The 19,757-nt window shown below is 37.3% G+C and overlaps 1 protein-coding gene across 1 annotated transcript in view; it reads left to right on the plus strand.

The window, feature by feature from the left end:
* Positions 1–2,764: 2,764 nt before the first annotated feature.
* The window catches only part of LOC107672834 (connector enhancer of kinase suppressor of ras 2-like), a 41,447-nt gene continuing 24,454 nt past the window's right edge, over positions 2,765–19,757 (plus strand). The window contains exons 1-8 of the mRNA XM_016466205.1: positions 2,765–2,842; positions 13,254–13,456; positions 13,793–13,880; positions 13,996–14,037; positions 14,930–15,049; positions 15,680–15,739; positions 17,542–17,610; positions 18,830–18,976. Coding sequence (XP_016321691.1) covers positions 2,765–2,842; positions 13,254–13,456; positions 13,793–13,880; positions 13,996–14,037; positions 14,930–15,049; positions 15,680–15,739; positions 17,542–17,610; positions 18,830–18,976 — 807 coding nt within the window. The remainder of the gene's footprint in view (positions 2,843–13,253; positions 13,457–13,792; positions 13,881–13,995; positions 14,038–14,929; positions 15,050–15,679; positions 15,740–17,541; positions 17,611–18,829; positions 18,977–19,757) is intronic.

Raw genomic sequence — 19,757 nt, forward strand, 5'->3', positions numbered from 1 at the left:
AGAGAAAGGAAAAATTTAAATCGCATCATATGACCCCTTTAAGATGTGGCCGATAAGAGTCATATGTTCGTAAATCAGATTACACTGATCATGCTGTTTGTTTATGATTCACTAAAGAGAACCAGCTCATAAAGAATCATTTGTTTGTGAATCGGGTTACCATGGTCAGGCTGTATGTTTTTAGTTCACTGAAAAGAGACGGCTGTTAAGAGGCAATTATTTGTGAATCAGACTACCCTGATCGGGCTGTATGTTTTTGATTAATAGAAAAGGACTGGTTCATAAGAGTCATTTGTTTGTGAATCTGTCTACACTGTTGATTTTGTGTGCAAACCTGTGAGGATATCTCAAACGAAAGATAACTTCTTGACAGACTTCAAACTCACAAACTAAATAAAATAGTCTAAAATGTAAAATATGCTGTTGAAAAGCAGTGCAGGATCACTGATTAGTTCTGCATTTTAGGTAACTAGGTTTCATGGCCAGTTGTGCAGGACGGTGTCCATTTTCAGGAACTCGGTTCAGTGTCTCAGGTGCAACTGTAAAGTAGCTGCTTATGGATAATTTTCACAATTACTGCTGACAAAGAGTTTGTCAGACCTCAGAGCACCTGGTCCAGGGTCAGTTTGCCAGCATGCATGCTTGCTATTTTCAAACTTTGCATCAAATTTGTTCAAGATTCTGCACAATCAAATATCTGTCAGCGTGACTGGTTTGCTTTTTTATGTTTATTATGTACTGTTTTTCTCCTAAATTGTATTTATTATTTCCAGCTTTTGGCTAGCTGCCATTGCCATATTTCTGTTATGTGTATATTTCATTCTTCGTTTTTTACCCTTGGTAGAATGCCAATAAAAAAAACTTGCATTGGTGCAGAGATGTGGCATGTGCTGATGATGTCTGTAGGGATAATCTGCCTCCTCTAACATTACAGACATCTTGTAATATAAAACTCTGCTGAGTGCCCAGTTTTGACCTTTACAGCTTACATTTGAGAAATCATCATGCAGGTTGACATATGATAGGATCTTAAAGCCCAAGATGACAGTTAGGACTGTGGCTCTGCATTTGGTTCAACAGTTCAGTGAATTTTTTTGTTGAGGTTATTCCTTAAGGTTGCATTAAATATTCATTGTAGTTATGATAAGTGTTTAGTTTAACAGAAAAAAACATTGTCAACGTATTATTTGGAGATGATCTGTCTGCAGTGGTTCTTCCCAGAGTTCATTGTTACTGCTACTCTACTGTCGCTTATCAGAGCATTTATCTCCACTGTTCTCTTTTAACAAATTGAGTGCACACTCCATAAGCCCTAGTGGTGCACCTGTTTCATCTAATAAAATCTTTCCAGAAACCTAGGCACTTCATTTGCAAACCTATTCAGCTTGTTTCTATCTCTTCATATTTTAGGGTTAAATAACAATACACCAGGGCCTTGGTCAGGTGTTTAAAGCGTAACTTTACAGATTTGTAACAGGCTTGTTACCTGCACAGAGATATCCATTAATTTGTCAGCAAAAGTTTGCCAGATAACAGAAAACTACAGATCATACTTCCACATTTTTGTATCCTTGCAAAAGATAATGCCATAGCTCTGTTTTCTCTAGTCCAATTTAAGTTTTTAGTTTTGCTAAAAGCCCATCTTGTCAGTGGTGAATTACCCCTTTACTTTGCCTCTTCAGAAAAACTGCTATCACACTACTTTCACTGTTTCTGCAGTATATAGCATGCACATTTTCTGTAAGCATGGAAATCCCAGATAAGCTGTAATACATTTGCCAAAATGTGCGTTATACAATAGAGCTCACTGCCCTGAATACTGTATCCTGTAATAGAAAGTGTTCAACTTTACCTTTAATTTGCTGTGTAATAAATATATCAGAAGAAATAATGACTCAACTCAGTATTTAATCGGACTGCCAAGAATTAAGACATAAGACATTGCATAAAAAAAACACACACACACACACACACACACACACATATATATATATATATATATATATATATTGTCACACCCCATTGGACTTTTCTTCTGTTTTCATCCCTCATGTGCTCTGTGTGACCTAGTTTCCCTCATGTTTGATTGTGTCATTTAGTTCAGGTGTGTGTCATTAATTATCTTCATTTGCTCCCGTATTTAAAATGTAGTCTGTCATGTCTTCCTTGGTCCGGTATTGTTGATGTTACCCTGTGTGTTAGATCCTCTTCTTCGTGTGGATTACCATTAAAAGTATTTGTTGTTATAATCTTCATCTCCCTAACAGCAGTATCGTAACAGAATACCGGACCACAAAGAATAAGTAAGCGGCGTCTCCCCCTCGTTTTGTTTTCCGTTTTTGTCAGTTTTATTTTTAGTTATGGATATCGCCAACCTATTCATCGCCCTATACTGTCAAGACCTTCCCGTTTTGGACTATGCTGTTGAGTTCAGCCAGCTCACCCTTTTAACAGCTTTCGACGACGCGACACTGAACTCACTGTTCTGGATCGGGGCTAATCACCATTGGCCCGTCGACCTCCCAGACACCACCGGACTGTGCTGGAGGGAGGCAATCATCCGGTGTCTGGAGAGCGTCTGCCCCGGATCCAGAACACAGCCAGACACAGAGCCCAGCCCACCATCACCCCTGCTGTGCGGAGCAAGAGCCTGAGCCCACTGCTGACGGAGAGCCAGAGCCCGCCGCGACCGACAAGCCATCGCCAAGTGGAGCGACAGAGCTGAGCATCGCCTCGGAGCCAGAGCATCAATCGACGTCAGACCATGTGCGAGAGCCGGCTACAGTGCTCGCCACGGAGGAGAGCGCGGAGGGAAGCTCCGCCCACTGCACCATGGCTGAGGGTGAGCCGAGCTCAGTGGACTGTTTTGTTTGGATATATATGCAGACATGCCCCCTCTTCTCCCGCCTTCGTCTGAACTCTCTGTCTGCCCTGAACTATCTGTCTGCCCTGAACTCTCTGCCTGCCCTGAAACCACCCCGGAGGTCGTACCCCTGTGCGCCGCACTCCCAGTGTTGGGAGTCGCGATGTGGTGTGTGTGGGCGGCACACACCTTCCCGGAACCCTCTACCTGTCTGGATTTCCCACCCACTCTCCCTCTCCTGTCTCCTCCTGTCATCCCTGCCTCAGCCACCGCTGCGTCCTGGCAGCCCCTCTGCTCACCCTCAGCCCACCGTCTGTGAGGTGGGATCGCCGCTGGTCCGCCAGTCTCCATCGGCGTCGTGGCTGGAGGATCCCTTGTCTCTGCCTCCAGCCTCTGAGTCCCGCACTCCGCCTCAGCCCGTCGACCCAGCAACTCCACCATGGCTCCTAGCTCCCTCCTCTCCGCTGTGGCCCTCAAGTCCACCAGCTCCGCCGGGCTCCCTCGTCCCTCCGGCTCCGCCTTGGTCTGTCGTCGACCATCCACCGCCTCAGGACTCCACTCCTCCGCCTCAGTCGCCAGAGCAATTTGCTCCACCTTGGCCCTCCGCCTTAGCCCTCCCCGTGGCCCTGGCTCATCGGCTCTCCGTCTCCACCTCGGGCTCCACCACCATCTGCTCCGCCGCCGTCGGTCGGCCCCCTGGAGTCGGCAGCCCTTCCTCCACCCCTCCTGGCTCCTCCCTCCGTCGGCTCCACCGTGGGCCACCATCAGGGCTGTGGCCTGGGTCACACCTGGCTCCTCCTGCTCCCTCCTGGCTTCTCCCTGGCTCCTCCCTCCGTCAGCTCCACCCTGGACTTTGGTTGTCATCGTCCTCCTCCCGGGTGTCCGTCCTCCGCCAGAGCCTCCACCTGTCTTGTCTGTCTGCCTTTCTGCTAGCCCTTCACTGTGGATTACCATTAAAAGTATTTGTTATAATCTTCGTCGTGCCTTCGTCTCCCTAACAGCAGTATCGTGACACACGCACACACACACACACACACACACACACACATATATACTGTATATATATTACATATACTGGTTGGGATGTTTTGAACCCAACCGCTGGGTCAAAACAACCCAATAGCTGGGTTTGTCCCTTTTTAACCCAGCATTTTTTAGAGTGTAGTATTCTATTTGAACACTGCATTTTTCTTATTCAAGAGATAATGCTTTAGAACCTGTAGTTGAGGTTCACAGTTTCATTGTAATTTGGCAAATCTATTCATCAAGCTAACCTTGTAGGGCACAATTAAACCCATAAAATCAAAATCTGGACATTCATGGCTTTTAGTTCATGTTAGCTTTGAGGCCATTACCTTTTTTATTCATGTATTTGAAAGAAAAAAAATCATGCACTCTTTAAAATATCACATTAGAACATGCTGTTTCACTAGGAAATGATCACATCTATTCAGCAGATGCTTTTGCAAAGTGACTTATACATATTGCATTCAAGGTACACAAGGTACACATTTTATCATTTCTTGCTTTCAAACCCGTGACCTTGGCGTTGCTACCACTGTGTTCTACTATGAGCTACAGGAAGGCTGAATATGAAATAACACTTTACTCGTCAAGCCTTTTCATGGGATTTTCAAGAACACAGTGGTTCTTAATACAGACTGGATTTCTAAAAATGTACGTTCTAAATAGACAAGACTGGCTGTCTAAAGGGGACATGAGAATAAAAGTGAACTCAAAACCAAAGAGGTCAGGCCAGTTTAGAAGATGAACTCCATTTAAACATTCTCTTCTGTGCTGTTTCAAGCACTGCAAAAGAACTTATTTGATGAATGCCTTCAGTTTAATAAACCCAAAACAAATTGACTGCATTGGTGGGGAAAGTGCTCTGCTCTTCCTAACCTTATCTGAACTGAGCGTTTTTATCACTCATTACCTGCTCTTCCTGAAGCTCTCAAGGTCAGGTTCTCTCACTAATACAGAACACTCCGGGCACTCATTTAAAATCATTTCAAATGGTGGATCACCTTTCATGAACCAAAATAAAATGTATCTAAAATTATTCTCCACCAGACATACAGTCCTCACCAGCAATTTCTTAAGTTTTTAAATGTCTGGCCTGGGGCGATTTAGGATTTCAACCTGTCACAGTGCTTTCTGCTGAGTTTCAGTTTGACGCAGCTAAATTAAGTTTAAGAAATGTAAAAAAATTTTTTTTGAAAGAAATAAAAAATAAAATCATAAAATGTAATTTACATGGGAAATTCAAATACCAAAATCTACTGAACACAAACTAAACTACAGCAATAAACTGGATTAATTTAGATGTGCTGGGTTTGGGTGTGTGTAATTTGCATGAAGTCAGACAGACGTCTATTTGCAAACAGTAGGTGAGTATTTCACATATGTTAAAAATGCCTTCTGCTCTCACATTATATACAGGCCTGTTTCATGGTGCACATGGAACATGTAAGCAGCATGCATACATTTTGGTGCCCATATAAACAGGGCAGTATTCAAACTGCATCTAAGCAGCGTGACTGTAAAGACATGCAATTTAACTTTTGTTCCTGATGAAATCAGCCTAAAATAAATAGTGAATGCACTAAAACAAATTATCTCCACAGTGTTTTGCAATAAACCTGGTGTTTCTGAATGAATCTTTGTGAATGATTCAGGGAGTCACTCATAAGGACAGTCGCTTTTTTCTTTTCTGAATGAATCAGTGTATTTGCATGATTCAGTCGAATGATTCACTGACTCACTCACAGAGATTGTTATTTGTCACCACATACAAAAAGAAATGCAACTATAAAAATATACATATACACAAAATCTATTGTTCAATAGTTTAGTATAGTTAAAATAGTATAGTATAGTTATAGTAAAATAGTATAGTTCAATAGTATAGATTTTTTGTTTTTGAAAGCAGTCTCTTATACCAAGACTGCATTTACTTGATCAAAAATACAGTAAAAACAGTACTATTGAGAAATATTACTAAATTTATAAGAACAGATTAATATATTTTAAAAGACCATTTATTCCTGTAATGGCAAAGCTGAATTTTTGTTACATGATTATTACATGATGTCTTCTGTATTAGGTAATCCTTCAAATATGCTCATAATGGCGCTCAAGAAACATTTCTTATCACCACCACAGTTGAAAACGGTTGTGCTGATTAATATTTGTGTGAAAACTGTAATATATTATTTTCTGGATTCTTTGATGAATAGAACATTCAAAATAACATTTATTTGAAGTAGAAATTAACTTTTGTAACATTATAATTGTCTTTACTGTCTAATAGAGAATCTAAGTGGGGCTGTAGAACGTTTTGGTGATATCATGAAAGAAAAGACTAGAGAGTCAACATTAATGACATGTCATGTGCGCTCAGTAGGATGATGAAAGAAGTTTAAATACAGGTGGTGAACAGATTTTAAAAAATGATCCCAAGATGTCCGGTGTCCACAGTGGGGTGTATCAGAAGCTGAAACAGCAGCAGCTGGCCTTGGAATGATTGGATGTTTGTGAGCATGTGTGTTTGAGTGAGCATTTGATCATTTTCGAAGGGGTTTCCTCACGATGACTCACCTCTCTCAGTGGGAGGGACCTGATACATTTTCCCTTTGTCAGCTGTTCTTAGATCAGTGTAGAGTAATGTGTTAGCGCAGATGTGAGATGGTGGGCTGTAAACCAGAAGAGTGGACTTGAAGAGATTGTGTGTGTGTGTGTGTATGTGTGTGTGTTTCTTAAAGGAGGCTATACTCACAGAGAACTGAATGTAATTATGCATGATAATTAGCATTTTTTCTATGATGAAGTACTCTCTCCAGTTCTAGCTTAATATGCATAGACAATGACACTGGAAAAAGGTGAAAATGGGCAGTTTATACATCTGTGAGCTATTTCTACCTGATCTAACACTTAAAAATCACTGTAACAACTGATTTTTCAAAGATTTAAATAAAACGACTGCTGGGTTTGGTTTACGAGAAAATACAGTTTGAGTCTTTCTACTTCAAAATTTCTTGTTTAATTCAATGTGTTACTTGCTGCTTCTTTATAATTTTTTTTTCCAGTGCACTTTTGGCTGGTGAAATCTGATTGATTTAGTTATATTAAATATTATTTTATATAATATTTTATCAAACATATAAACCCTAGTAAAAATGAATATACTAAAATGTATTTGAAATACATTGATTTAATGCTAAGTATATACTTAAAATACATTTACATATTTACATAGATAAAAATACCCTGTAATTGTACTTTTAGTATACTAAAATGGTATACTTAAAGTCTGCTAAATTGGAACAATTAATTTTGTGCATTTTAATTGTGCAACTAAAGATATATTTAAGTATATTTGTTTGTGCTAAAGTGGAACTATTGCAAGTATACTTCAGGCACACTTTAAATATCTTGCATTTAAAGACTGATATTATTTAAAGATCATACAATTCTCATCAGTAGTGACATATTTAGTAGTAAAACCCATTTTAGGCTTAATATTTAGAAATTTGCATTTTACACAAGTAGTACTGCTGTAACGGAGCCGACGAGACGAGAGGCATACTTTATTCTTAAACATGGTCAAAAAACAGGCAAGGTTCTGACAATGGCAAACAGGTATGGCACAGGCGAGACAAAAGAGTAATCCAAACTGCGCACTGGTGTGTGTGTGTGTGTAAAAGAGACTGGCTGTGATAATGATGTGTTTGTTTTGTATTAATGACACAACAGACATTTTAATCAAACTCCACTTAACACTGAATGATTAGCACCCAGCGGGGATCTCCCAACTAGTACACAAAAAGAGGAGAGAGTGTGTGGAGGGAAGGGAAGATGCGTTTTTGGTTTTGATTGGCTGCGGGGGGAATTCATGCATCATAGAGAGAGTGAGAGAGAGAGAGGAGGAGTTAAATCGAACTAGTTAACATCCTCACAGATGTTCATGCAAATTCATCTCAGAAGAAGAATAGAGGTTTTTTAGTAAAGAGCCGTTTGGGGTTAATCAATAAGAAGTGGACAGCAATAAATGTAAATGGGGTCCAAAACAATTGGAGATCTGATCATAGACAACAGCGAATTTTTCAAAAGTTTTTGAAATAGCTTACAAAAACAGAAAAATGAAAGTTTATTTTTTTATTTTTTACAAATTAAAAAAAATAAAAAATAAAAAAATGGGATTTTGACATTTTATTAGTTTTTAATTTAGTTCATTTTAATTTATATTTAATTTATTATATTTAGATTTTAGTCAGTAATTTTAGTATGTTAACTTAAACAACTTGAACGTTTTTGTCTTGTATATTTTTTATTTTAATTTAAATTAATGAAAACAACTTTTACTAATTTTTAATAGTAGTAAACAATAAAAACAACACTTGACATTGAAATGCCTGTTTCTACAGACTTCAATTTAAAGTAAATATATTAAATATAGAAATATAAAATGAATAATAGTATATTTGATTGTGCTAAAGTGGAACTATTGCAAGTATACTTCAGGCACACTTTAAATATCTTGCATTTAAAGACTGATATTATTTAAAGATCATACAATTCTCATCAGTAGTGACATATTTAGTAGTAAAACCCATTTTAGGCTTAATATTTAGAAATTTGCATTGTACACAAGTAGTACTGCTGTAACGGAGCCGACGAGACGAGAGGCATACTTTATTCTTAAACATGGTCAAAAAACAGGCAAGGTTCTGACAATGGCAAACAGGTATGGCACAGGCGAGACAAAAGAGTAATCCAAAAACAGGCGTGGTTGATCAACGGCTAACAGTATCCAGAGGGCTTGACAAGAGGGGTAATCTGATAACACGAGCTGTAGTCCAGGCAAGGTGCAAACGTAGTCCAAACGACAAGACGAGATAAATCCAAGACAGGCAGATAATCAGGTAACATGCAATCACAAGACAAGACTAAACTATGAACTAAGACTAGAACTAGGAACTAGACAAAACTTCAGATAGGAAACTGGCTCCGTAAAGTGCTACCACTAGGAGAGCGATAAACGCAAACAATACTCGGCGAGAAGAAGTCCATGGCTTATAAAGCGTGTCTCATTGGATGCAGCTGTGTGTGTGTAATCAGTGCAATGGATGATGGGAAATGCAGTCCAGGGTGATGTGTAACAGTCGTCAGTAATTTTAGTATGTTAACTTAAACAACTTGAACGTTTTTGTCTTGTATATTTTTTATTTTAATTTAAATTAATGAAAACAACTTTTACTAATTTTTAATAGTAGTAAACAATAAAAACACTTGACATTGAAATGCCTGTTTCTACAGACTTCAATTTAAAGTAAATATATTAAATATAGAAATATAAAATTAATAATGATATTATAACAAAAATGATACATTTGAAAAAATATACAATATCAATTTTAAATGGTATATTTTTTAAAGATTTATTTTTGGCATTTTTGCTTTTATTATGACAGGACAGATCAGAAGTGACCGGAAGTGAAGTGGTAGAGAGATAGGGGATGGGATCGGGAAAGGTCCTCGATTCGGGATTCAAACTCAGGACGCCCGTAGCGTGATGGTGGCTGTATTTCAGTGCGCTGTGGCCACAAGGCTATCAGTGCCGTTAAAATGGTATCTTATACATTAGAGTCACCAGTCTGTCAACCACTTAGCTAAAATGAGGGTTTTGGCTTTAAAAGAAAATAATATTTGAAAAAAGTGCATACCTCACAAGACCCAACAGAAATATTTCAGCATCCCTGATATTACCACGCAGTGACACAGACCATGTGAGGCACATCCAAAGTTAATTAAATGCATAAATTAAATTCATCTTGAAAATTCGACTTAATTTTTCAGCAGTCTACACAATAGAAAATAAAAAATGCATTATAGAATCTCGCTGGAATATGTTATTGGATATCGTGAGGTGAACAGAATAAAAAAAACTAAAGTGGAAGTAAAGCAACACACAACGGCTGCCCTCTGAAGCACCATCTCAAAGTCTTTTTCTCCTCATAAATGTTGCATTGAACCTTCTTTAAAACAAGAGTCACCTGTCACCAGATCATTCCTAAATCCTCACAGGATTCTGCTGACCTTCCAGGGTTTGTTCTTTTAAAATCTTTCGCTTTGCTTTGGGTCTCTGCTATTTTTTTCTGACATACATAGCTACCTGAAAACGTATTTCGATTCTAAAGACGCCTCGGAGAGCTTTTAAGAAGGTGCCATGAACAACATCAAAGATCTTACTGTTGAACCTATTTATATAAGGATCTATTTATAATAATGGTTGGAACATTTAATGGGTGTCTGCATATTAATATGCATTGCGGCTCTAATTTATGCAGCAACTGTAGGCGTGGTTGATCAACGGCTAACAGTATCCAGAGGGCTTGACAAGAGGGGTAATCTGATAACACGAGCTGTAGTCCAGGCAAGGTGCAAACATAGTCCAAATGACAAGACGAGATAAATCCAAGACAGGCAGATAATCAGGTAACATGCAATCACAAGACAAGACTAAACTATGAACTAAGACTAGAACTAGGAACTAGACAAAACTTCAGATAGGAAACTGGCTCCGTAAAGTGCTACCACTAGGAGAGCGATAAACGCAAACAATTAATGGGTGTCTGCATATTAATATGCATTGCGGCTCTAATTTATGCAGCAACTGTGGCTCTTAGATAAGAGAACAACAGTCAGTGCTGCAGGTACCAAAAAAAAAAAAAAAACACGAGAGTCAGAAAACCCCTCCTGTCTATAAATGAGAGTTGTTGGGTCCAGCTGATTAATACTATAAACAAACCCAAAAGAAACATGAGAAAATCTTCTGCTTGCCACTAAAAGCTTTGAAAGAGTCAGTTGTGAATCAGAATGGTCCAATGATTGAACTATTCAGCCGTTCGATTGACAGAAATGATGGGTTTTGCAGTTATACGGTCTCCAAGCAGCAGTTCTGAGAAAATGACATTTATTCTGAGTAATGCCTTTGCCAGATATGAATGGAGACTTGATTGTGTGCAGTCTTTTATTTCTGAGTAACTTTGTTAGTGTGTAGCGATGACCTGCAATGGATGATGGGAAATGCAGTCCAGGGTGATGTGTAGCAGTCTGTGTGGTGTGAGAGCGACCTCTGGTGGCAATCGGCCGGAAGGCCACGGACTGGATTCGTGACAACTGCAAATAAAGTAATATAATTTTTATATAAATTAGTTCTCGAGAGATATGTCAGTAAATAGATTTGAACTATACCTAATAAATGTTTTTTTATTTTTTTTATTTATTACTTTTTTACTAGGGCAAATATGCAATATAAATATATATTTAAATATTTCATTTTTATTTTTATTTTTATGAAACCTAGTTTAGAAATACAATGGTGGCCAAAATGATTAGAACACTAGTATTTTCACCAGCTAAAAAATGGTCAGTTATTTCTATCTTTTGCTGTAGTGTGTCAGTAAGAAATATCAGTTTGCATTTCCAAACATTCATTTTGCCATTAATTGTAATAATCCAGTGAGATTTTTGTCTGACAACAGCCAGTGCTCCATACAGAGATCTGATCTGATCATCATGCAGTCTGTCTGGAATGACATGAAGAAACAGAACAAACTGAGACAGACTAAATCCAGAAGAACTATAGCAACGTCTCCAAGATGCTTCAAGCGACCTACTGTTCAAGAGCTGTTGTCAGACAAAAATCTCACTGGATTATTACAATTAATGGCAAAATGAATGTTTGGAAATGCAAACTGATATTTCCTACTGACACACCACAGCAAAAGATACAAATAACTGACTTAAAACCATTTTTCAGCTGGTGAAAATTCTAGTGTTCTAATAATTTTGGCCACCACTGTAGGATATTTACAGGTCTACATATATTACATTTGCATACACTCTAAAAAATGCTGGGCAGCCCAGTGCTGGGTAAATATGGGACAGAACACATGCTGGGTTATTTTGAAATAATAAACGTTTTTACCCAACATCCTGGGATGTTTTATTTAAGCCATTCCCTCCTAATGGTCTATTCAATGGCATACAGGGGGAGCGTTCAAGAAACCGTGTGCAAAGACTCATCATATTCGCAATTCTGTTGGATGTTACAAGTGCAAAAATCTCCTTTAGCTGTTAAAACATCTTGTGTGTGAAATGCACATCTATGGTTGCAGTGTATGTATGCGTGTGCCTTTCCAGTATGGACGTGTGTATGTGTGTGTAGGACTGTAGGAAATGGAGGCCTTTATCATTCCCTGTGCAGGCTTACCTCCCCGTCTCTAAGCAACGGTTGCCAAGCAGCCCGTATAGCTGGAGCAGAACGAGAGAATGAAGAGAAAAAAAAAAAAAAAACATCGAGAGTCAGAAAACCCCTCCTGTCTATAAATGAGAGTTGTTGGGTCCAGCTGATTAATACTATAAACAAACCCAAAAGAAACATGAGAAAATCTTCTGCTTGCCACTAAAAGCTTTGAAAGAGTCAGTTGTGAATCAGAATGGTCCAATGATTGAACTATTCAGCCGTTCGATTGACAGAAATGATGGGTTTTGCAGTTATACGGTCTCCAAGCAGCAGTTCTGAGAAAATGACATTTATTCTGAGTAATGCCTTTGCCAGATATGAATGGAGACTTGATTGTGTGCAGTCTTTTATTTCTGAGTAACTTTGTTAGTGTGTAGCGATGACCCTCTGTACATGCTGTGAGAATGCATCTTGATGGGTTTTTCTTCTGCTTACACTTACACAGTGTCTCAATGACAAAATCAGCCATACGATTGACTTCTGTGCTTCGGGTTTACTAACTTGGACCATCTTCGACAAAACTGATATTGGAATTTGTAGTGAAAAGAACATTTGAAAATGTCTTTGTCAAACACTACATACAGTAAAGTTTGGGGTCTGTAAGATTTTTTTTAATGTTATCTAAGAATTTTTTATGCTCACCAAGGCAAAATAGAGAAAAAAAAATAGTAATATTGTGAAATATTGTTACAATTTCAAATAACAGCTTTCTATTTAAATATATTTAGAAATGTAATTTATTTCTGTGATGGCAATCTTTATCAGCCATTACTCCAGTCTTCAGTGTCACATGATCCTTCAGAAATCATTCTGATATGCTGATTTGGTGCGTTTAAGAAACATTTCTTATTATCACTTTCAGTCAGTTTATATATTCTTTATTTTCAGCATTCTTTGATCAACAGAAAGTTCTGAAAAGCATTTATTTGAAATATAAATCTTTTGTAACAGCGCAGAAGTCTGTCAATTTTGCTCAGTTTAATGCATGCTTGCTAAATAAAATACAAAAAAATGTTACAGACTTCAAACTTTCGAATGGTAGTATAAATACCTCAACCATTTTTTTTTCTCCCGTTGCAGAACTATGGTCTAGAGACAGAGAATTTGCGGACTTTGTCACACAAACTCAATGCATCTGCTAAGAATCTGCAGAACTTCATCACGGGCCGCCGCCGCGGGGGCCATTATGACGGACGGGTGTCGCGACGCCTTCCCAACGACTTCCTGACTTCAGTTGTTGACCTCATCGGAGCAGCTAAAAATCTACTAGCCTGGCTGGACAGGTACTTAAACAGATCTAAACAGGGCATGAACTCACCTGGGCTGAACAGAGTCATATAATATCATAGAATTTAATGGGACTGAAATCACACTTGATGGTACTGAATCAAAAGCGAGTCAAACAGCCTGGATAAGCTGCCCAAAATAACGGATGGAAAGCAAACTAATTTCATTTTTTGCTTGTATAATGGAAACTATCCAGAAACATAGGTTTTGAGTCCAGCCTGGGTCAGGTCATGTTTAAAATGTGAAAAAAAAAAAAAATGTAAGTCTTGTTGATTGGTATGGAGAGTTGTTTGTGTTCATCTCTTCGTGTATGTGTTTTGCTTTGTTTGCAGGTCTCCATTTGTCAGTGTTTCTGAGTACTCAGTGCTGAAGAACAATATTGTTCAGCTCTGTCTAGAGCTAACCACCATAGTACAGCAGGTGTGTGTGTGTGTGTGTGTGTGTGTGTGTGTGTGTGAGGGTTTTGGTATTCAACACACAAACAGCACAGTCATTTATTATTATTTTAATGTACATGTTTCTCTTTTCCTCTCAGGATTGCACAGTGTATGAAACTGAGAATAAGATTCTACATGTGGTGAGTGTTTCTTAAGCCACACACAGTACTTAAGTTCACTCCCGATTAACTGTATTGAGAGCATCTAATTTCGATTACCACAGGCAATTACTTTGACTCAGTAATGCAATAAAATGAAAGCCATATGGAAAACCAAAGGGAAAGTCACATTTTTGTTAAACCATTTGCGTGATTTTTTTTAGCTGTGTATTGTTTGATTTGTGAAAATGCCTAAATCCTGCTTTAAGGTGCAACCACCTTTCTAGGTAAAGAAAATGTCCTTTAAGACGTTAACGCAGACATTATTTGGCCACTTTATAAAAGCTTTTTACAAGTGAGGAACATCCTCTATCCCTACAGGCTGGTTATAAGACTTAATTTTATCATATACTTTTACTATACAGTAGTTGTGAAGTCTTTGACAAGTATAGTGAAGAAGCACACACAGCCTTTAAAAGTATATTTCAAGTAAAACGTGATTGTGGAGTCACATGTATCTAGCCTGCTCAGAAGCAAAAAGCTGTTATGTGTGTGTTTAGCCTAAGGTTGGATATCTTGAATAATGCAGATTGTGAATTTTTCTCCCTTCAGGATCACTGCCTGTAGAACAGAAAGAGAGGGAGGGAGGAATAGATGGATGGAGACAAATAGAGAGAAAAAGATGAAAGAAAGAATATAGCATGAATAAATCTATATATAGCATATGACTTAATAACGTTGATTCATTATACATTATGGGTACATTTCATGACGCTGAATGCCTTTCATGTGAACGGTTCGAAATGTCGCACTGTTCCTTTCCAGTTCAACAGCTATAATTAGACTGAGAGAGTTACTGTAGAACCGCAAACATGGACTGACAACACTGTCTGTCTCTCTCTTATTGTCTTTCTGTCTTTATCTCTCTTTGCAGTGCAAGACTCTATCAGGTATCTGTGAGCACATTATTTCATTGTCGTCCGATTCGTTGGTGTCACAGTCTGCCCACCTAGAGGTTGTCCATCTGACGAACGTTATGCCTAGCGAGGGCCTGGTGAGTAAACAATGGCAATATATCCCTTCCATAATCAACAGAAATATGAGAATGCACATGCAGAGTTATACATTCAGAGACAACTATAAGACAACTATTTGTAGAAAAATGCTGTCTTAAAGTGTCGTGCATTCGTTATCACGGCATGTCATGCATTTATGTTGGAAACATAACATGAAAGTAGCCTAAATACCCAAGTACCCAAATAACTACATCTGAATTCAAAATGATGAAAATATGTGGTGCATAAATATATTTGGTACTTAACAATTTGTATTTTTCAAAAAAGCAAACACTGTAAGTTGATTGATTAAGTTTGCACTTATCTATGAGCTGTTTTGTACATTGTATCATCTAGAATTCAGAGTCTCACAATTGTAAATATGACTTGGTCATTCATGTGCTCAGAATTAGTAATTACAATATTTTCGAATACATGGGACTGTCTGTCTGTGTGACCAATAGCAAGAATGAGAAAGCTGTTTGAAAACAATCCTTGTTTTTGCAGTTCCATTTAGTGACAGAAAGGATACGCTTCAGCACCGTTTGAAAAATCTGTATAAATCTAGCTGTGATGCACTATGATTGATTGATTTTATGATTGACAACAGCCCCTTTTGCTCTTTTTAGGGCATGTACATCAAGTCCACATATGACGGTCTTCATGTGATCACTGGAACCACAGAGAATGTGAGTTCAGAGCTGGATTTATTCTTTACCTGTCTCATATAAATTCCGCCAATCCAAACCCTAAAATTATAAACAGCTGTAAGCCTCACTTCTTCCCACAAGTTTTGGAGAATCTCTCCTGGGAATGCCAGGATGGTCATTTAAACGGTCAACCTTTTTCAGGCTTGTCTTACAGGTTTAAGAAATATGTAAACACACAACACAGCAGTTCTAAAAAAAAAGAGAAAGAAATAAAATAATAAATAAATAAAATAAAGTTGTTGTTGTTTTTTTTTAAATAAAATCAATTATTTAGGGATGCTTTTGATTATTAACATTTAATAAAACCATTCAAATGGAATACAGAAAATTTATGGAAAACGGAATTGGGTAAAAATAAAAGTGAATTTGAAAGGGAAATAAAAAAACGTGCTTCATAGGGCCTTAAAAATTTCATTTTTGTTAATCTTTTAATAAATTGATGTTAAATTGTGTAAGTTTCATGATTTTAATTAATTAGACATGCTTTTTGATTAATTTAATTTAACCATTAAAACAGAGTCTAGAAAAATTAAAACGAAGAAAGAAAGAAAACGGAATCCAGAAAAATTAAAATGGAAAAAACTGAATTTGGGGAAAAAATAAAACAGATTTAATAGGGCCCCATGTAAAGCACCATCTGAGTTCTTCAACACCTAGATTAAACCCATGTCAATTTTAAGATCATCATTTGTGATGCTGTGAGATAGGACTTCTTATCTGTAGGAAAACCAGCTCTGGTTTCCTTCAGATTGTCAGTGCCCATTTCAGGCAGTGTTGCTCTATAAAGCACATGCTGTGCTGCAGCTCTTCTGTGGGGACAGCAGAACCAGGTCATCTGCATAGAGCAGGCACTTGATTTCAGAGCTGGGTAGAGTGAGGCTTGGAATGGTGGATTGTTCCAGTGCTGTTGTTAAATCATTTATGCACGTGTTCAATTAGGTTGGACTCAAGCTACATGCCTTTTTTTAGCTGCTGAAAGAATGCTTTTGGGAAATGCAGCCCAGATGAGTGAGATTTTGATTAAAAGACCCTCAAACGTTCTTTGTAGGGAAGGTCAACATTTAGGCATGTATGATGCTATACACAGAAATACCTGGTGTCCAGTTTATTTCTATAATGAGCAGGTAGGGATGTAACGATTAACCGTGAGCCGGTTGAAAATCGGTTTAAATATGTGACAATTCAAATCGGTTGAGATGCTAAACAAATCGTAATTTAGATTAAAAACTGCTCATGTTGCATGATGCATGCATGCAGCATCTTTGTTTGGATCAAGATTAAAATGCAGTGGTTGCCTCTAATTTTAAATGGAAAGAGCACAGACAAAGCCTTAGTTTGTTTATATGAAGAGATTTATTTTATTTGTGTTAATTATTTATTTGATTTGGGGCTTGTTTTAAAATTTCAATTTAGTTTTGTTATTTACATTTACATTATATTTAAATTTTGTTATTTAGCAAATGCTTTTATCCAAAGCGACTAACAAATGAGGACAATAGAAGCAATCAAAACCAACAAAAGAGCAATAATTTACAAGTGCTATATTAGTATATTATTATAGTGTTATATTTCAATTTCACAAAGAAATGTACAGTATTTTGTCCAAGCAATAATAAAAGGACACATTTAATTTATAATTTGTTTTAAATCTCATTTTGTAAAAAAAAATAATAATCGTGAATCGAATCGTGAAATCAAAATCATGAATCGAATCGCGAGTTGAGTGAATCGTTACATCCCTATGAGCAGGGGTTATTAATCTCTCTATCTCTCTCTTGCAGTCTCCTGCAGATCAGTGTAAGAAGATCCACGCCGGTGACGAGGTCATTCAGGTCAATCACCAAACTGTGGTGTGTATCATTGCGTGGGTCAGGTTGACTTCTGTTTTGACCTTGCATCAGAGCATATGTGCAGTAATGTTTGCGCAGGTATGATTGATTATCAGTTGATGCTCAAGGGTTTTCAGGTGGATCTCATGAAGCCTGTCATGAACATGTCTAAAAATTTCAAATTCCTTTATATGAAATTATATTTTTCATTAAAGAAAACATTAAGAAAATGAGACCTATTTTAGGGCCATAAATATTTTTTGCAGTCCAGCGCACGTCACGTGGACAAAAATATATTTATTGTGGCCGCAAGTTAAGAATTTGTTTCTATTAATTAAGAATTAATTCCCTCATTTTAGTCAACTTGCGTCCACGAATTTAAAATTTGTTTCCACAACTAATTAATCGGTTCCCTCGTTTTAGTCAAATGTGCCCATTTGTTCAACAAATTACTACAACATGACCACAATTAATGAAAATGCTGAAACGAATTAATGAAATGAGGAAACAAATTCTTAATCTGTCATGTGCGGGGCTTCAATCAATAATTTAATCCCCAGCCACCATTTCTAGGTACTCCAAATTTAAATGTTATATACATATACAGACATATATATATATGATTTTTTTGCAAAATACTACCCTAGTGGAAAAAATATATACTAAAATGTATTTGAAATACATTTATTTTGTGCTAATTACACTACAAATACATTTACATATTTATGTGCTTATAAAACTACCTTGCAATTGTACTTTTGACATACTAAACTGGTATACTTAAAATCTGCTAAACTGGAACATCTAATTTTGTGCTTAATGCACTTTAATTATGCGGAAGTAGTGTTGAAGTCTAATTAAAGTATATTTGATTGTGTTAAAGTGGAACTATTGCAAGTATACTTCAGCTACACTTTAAATATCTTGCATTTAAAGACTGATATTATACAGAGATCACACAATCCTTATTAATAGTGAGTGATAGTAAAACACATTTTAAAACGCACATAATATTAAGAAATGTGCATTGTGCAATAAAGAAATACTCCAAATAAAATTTAATTATAGTGTTATATCAGTAAGTCTTACATGATACGTCAATAAATATGGATTTGAAGTATACTTAGTATGAAATAAATGTATTTTAAATAAATGATGGCATATATTTTTACTAAGGTAGTTTAACATTATTTATTTAGTTATATTTAGTTTTTATTTCTAAATCATCTCTATCTTTCAGGTGGGCTGGCAGTTGAAGAATTTGGTCGACTGTCTCCGTGAGGATCCGAGTGGAGTCATCCTCACACTGAAGAAGAGGCCACAGAACACTCTGGGCTGCACCCCTGCACTGCTGAAGAACGCCCGCTGGAAACCACTCGCCCTGCAGGTGTGTGTGTGTGTGTGTGTGTGTCAGGATAGTTCAATGTGTTTGTTCAAGTGTATCCATTTAATATGTAGTGTGTGCGTATGAGTGCATCTCAGAGCAGTGAATGAGTTCTGTACGGCTTGTTGCCATGGCAGCCAGTGTTCCGTGGTTTCTCTGGATACAAGTATCAGACAGATACAGTTAAAGCTTGCACATGTGTCCTCTCCTCACAGTCACGACACAGCAGAGCGGAGTGGACCTTCACTCATGAATGAATCCACATTGGTGATCTAAAGGACATAATGCTTATTGACAATTACACATCCACTTATGGTGAAAGAGGATTTTAAATCCTTCCTGAATGAATAAATAAACAATTAAAGAGAAGATATATTGTACACTTGTGAATTACTGAATGGAGACGGCTAGGAACGGGCAATATGACCAAAATCATATATCACGATATGAGTAATTTTATTTCACGGTAAGGATATATATCACAATATAGTTATTTTTGCTTTAAATAAGGTATTTTTGATTTCAAAATGTATCTTAATTCTTGTCACCAGTATTAATATCACAAAAAACGTCTCAGGTTACTTATGTAACCATGGTTCCCTGAGTAGCGAACGACAAGCGCCACCTGCTGGCAGAGAATAAATTTGCATTTTAGACCAAAGCCAAAAACGACCCTTATTTTTACACAGAAAACATGCAGTTGTAAATGTGAACTGGTGGATCTACAAGAAAATAATGAATTATAAAACTCTAAAGATATAGCCTACACTAAGATATATTTATG

The sequence above is a fragment of the Sinocyclocheilus anshuiensis genome, unplaced genomic scaffold (assembly GCF_001515605.1).
Source record: "Sinocyclocheilus anshuiensis isolate Anshui unplaced genomic scaffold, SAMN03320099.WGS_v1.1 scaffold681, whole genome shotgun sequence".
In the NCBI taxonomy this organism is placed as follows: Eukaryota; Metazoa; Chordata; class Actinopteri; order Cypriniformes; family Cyprinidae; genus Sinocyclocheilus; species Sinocyclocheilus anshuiensis.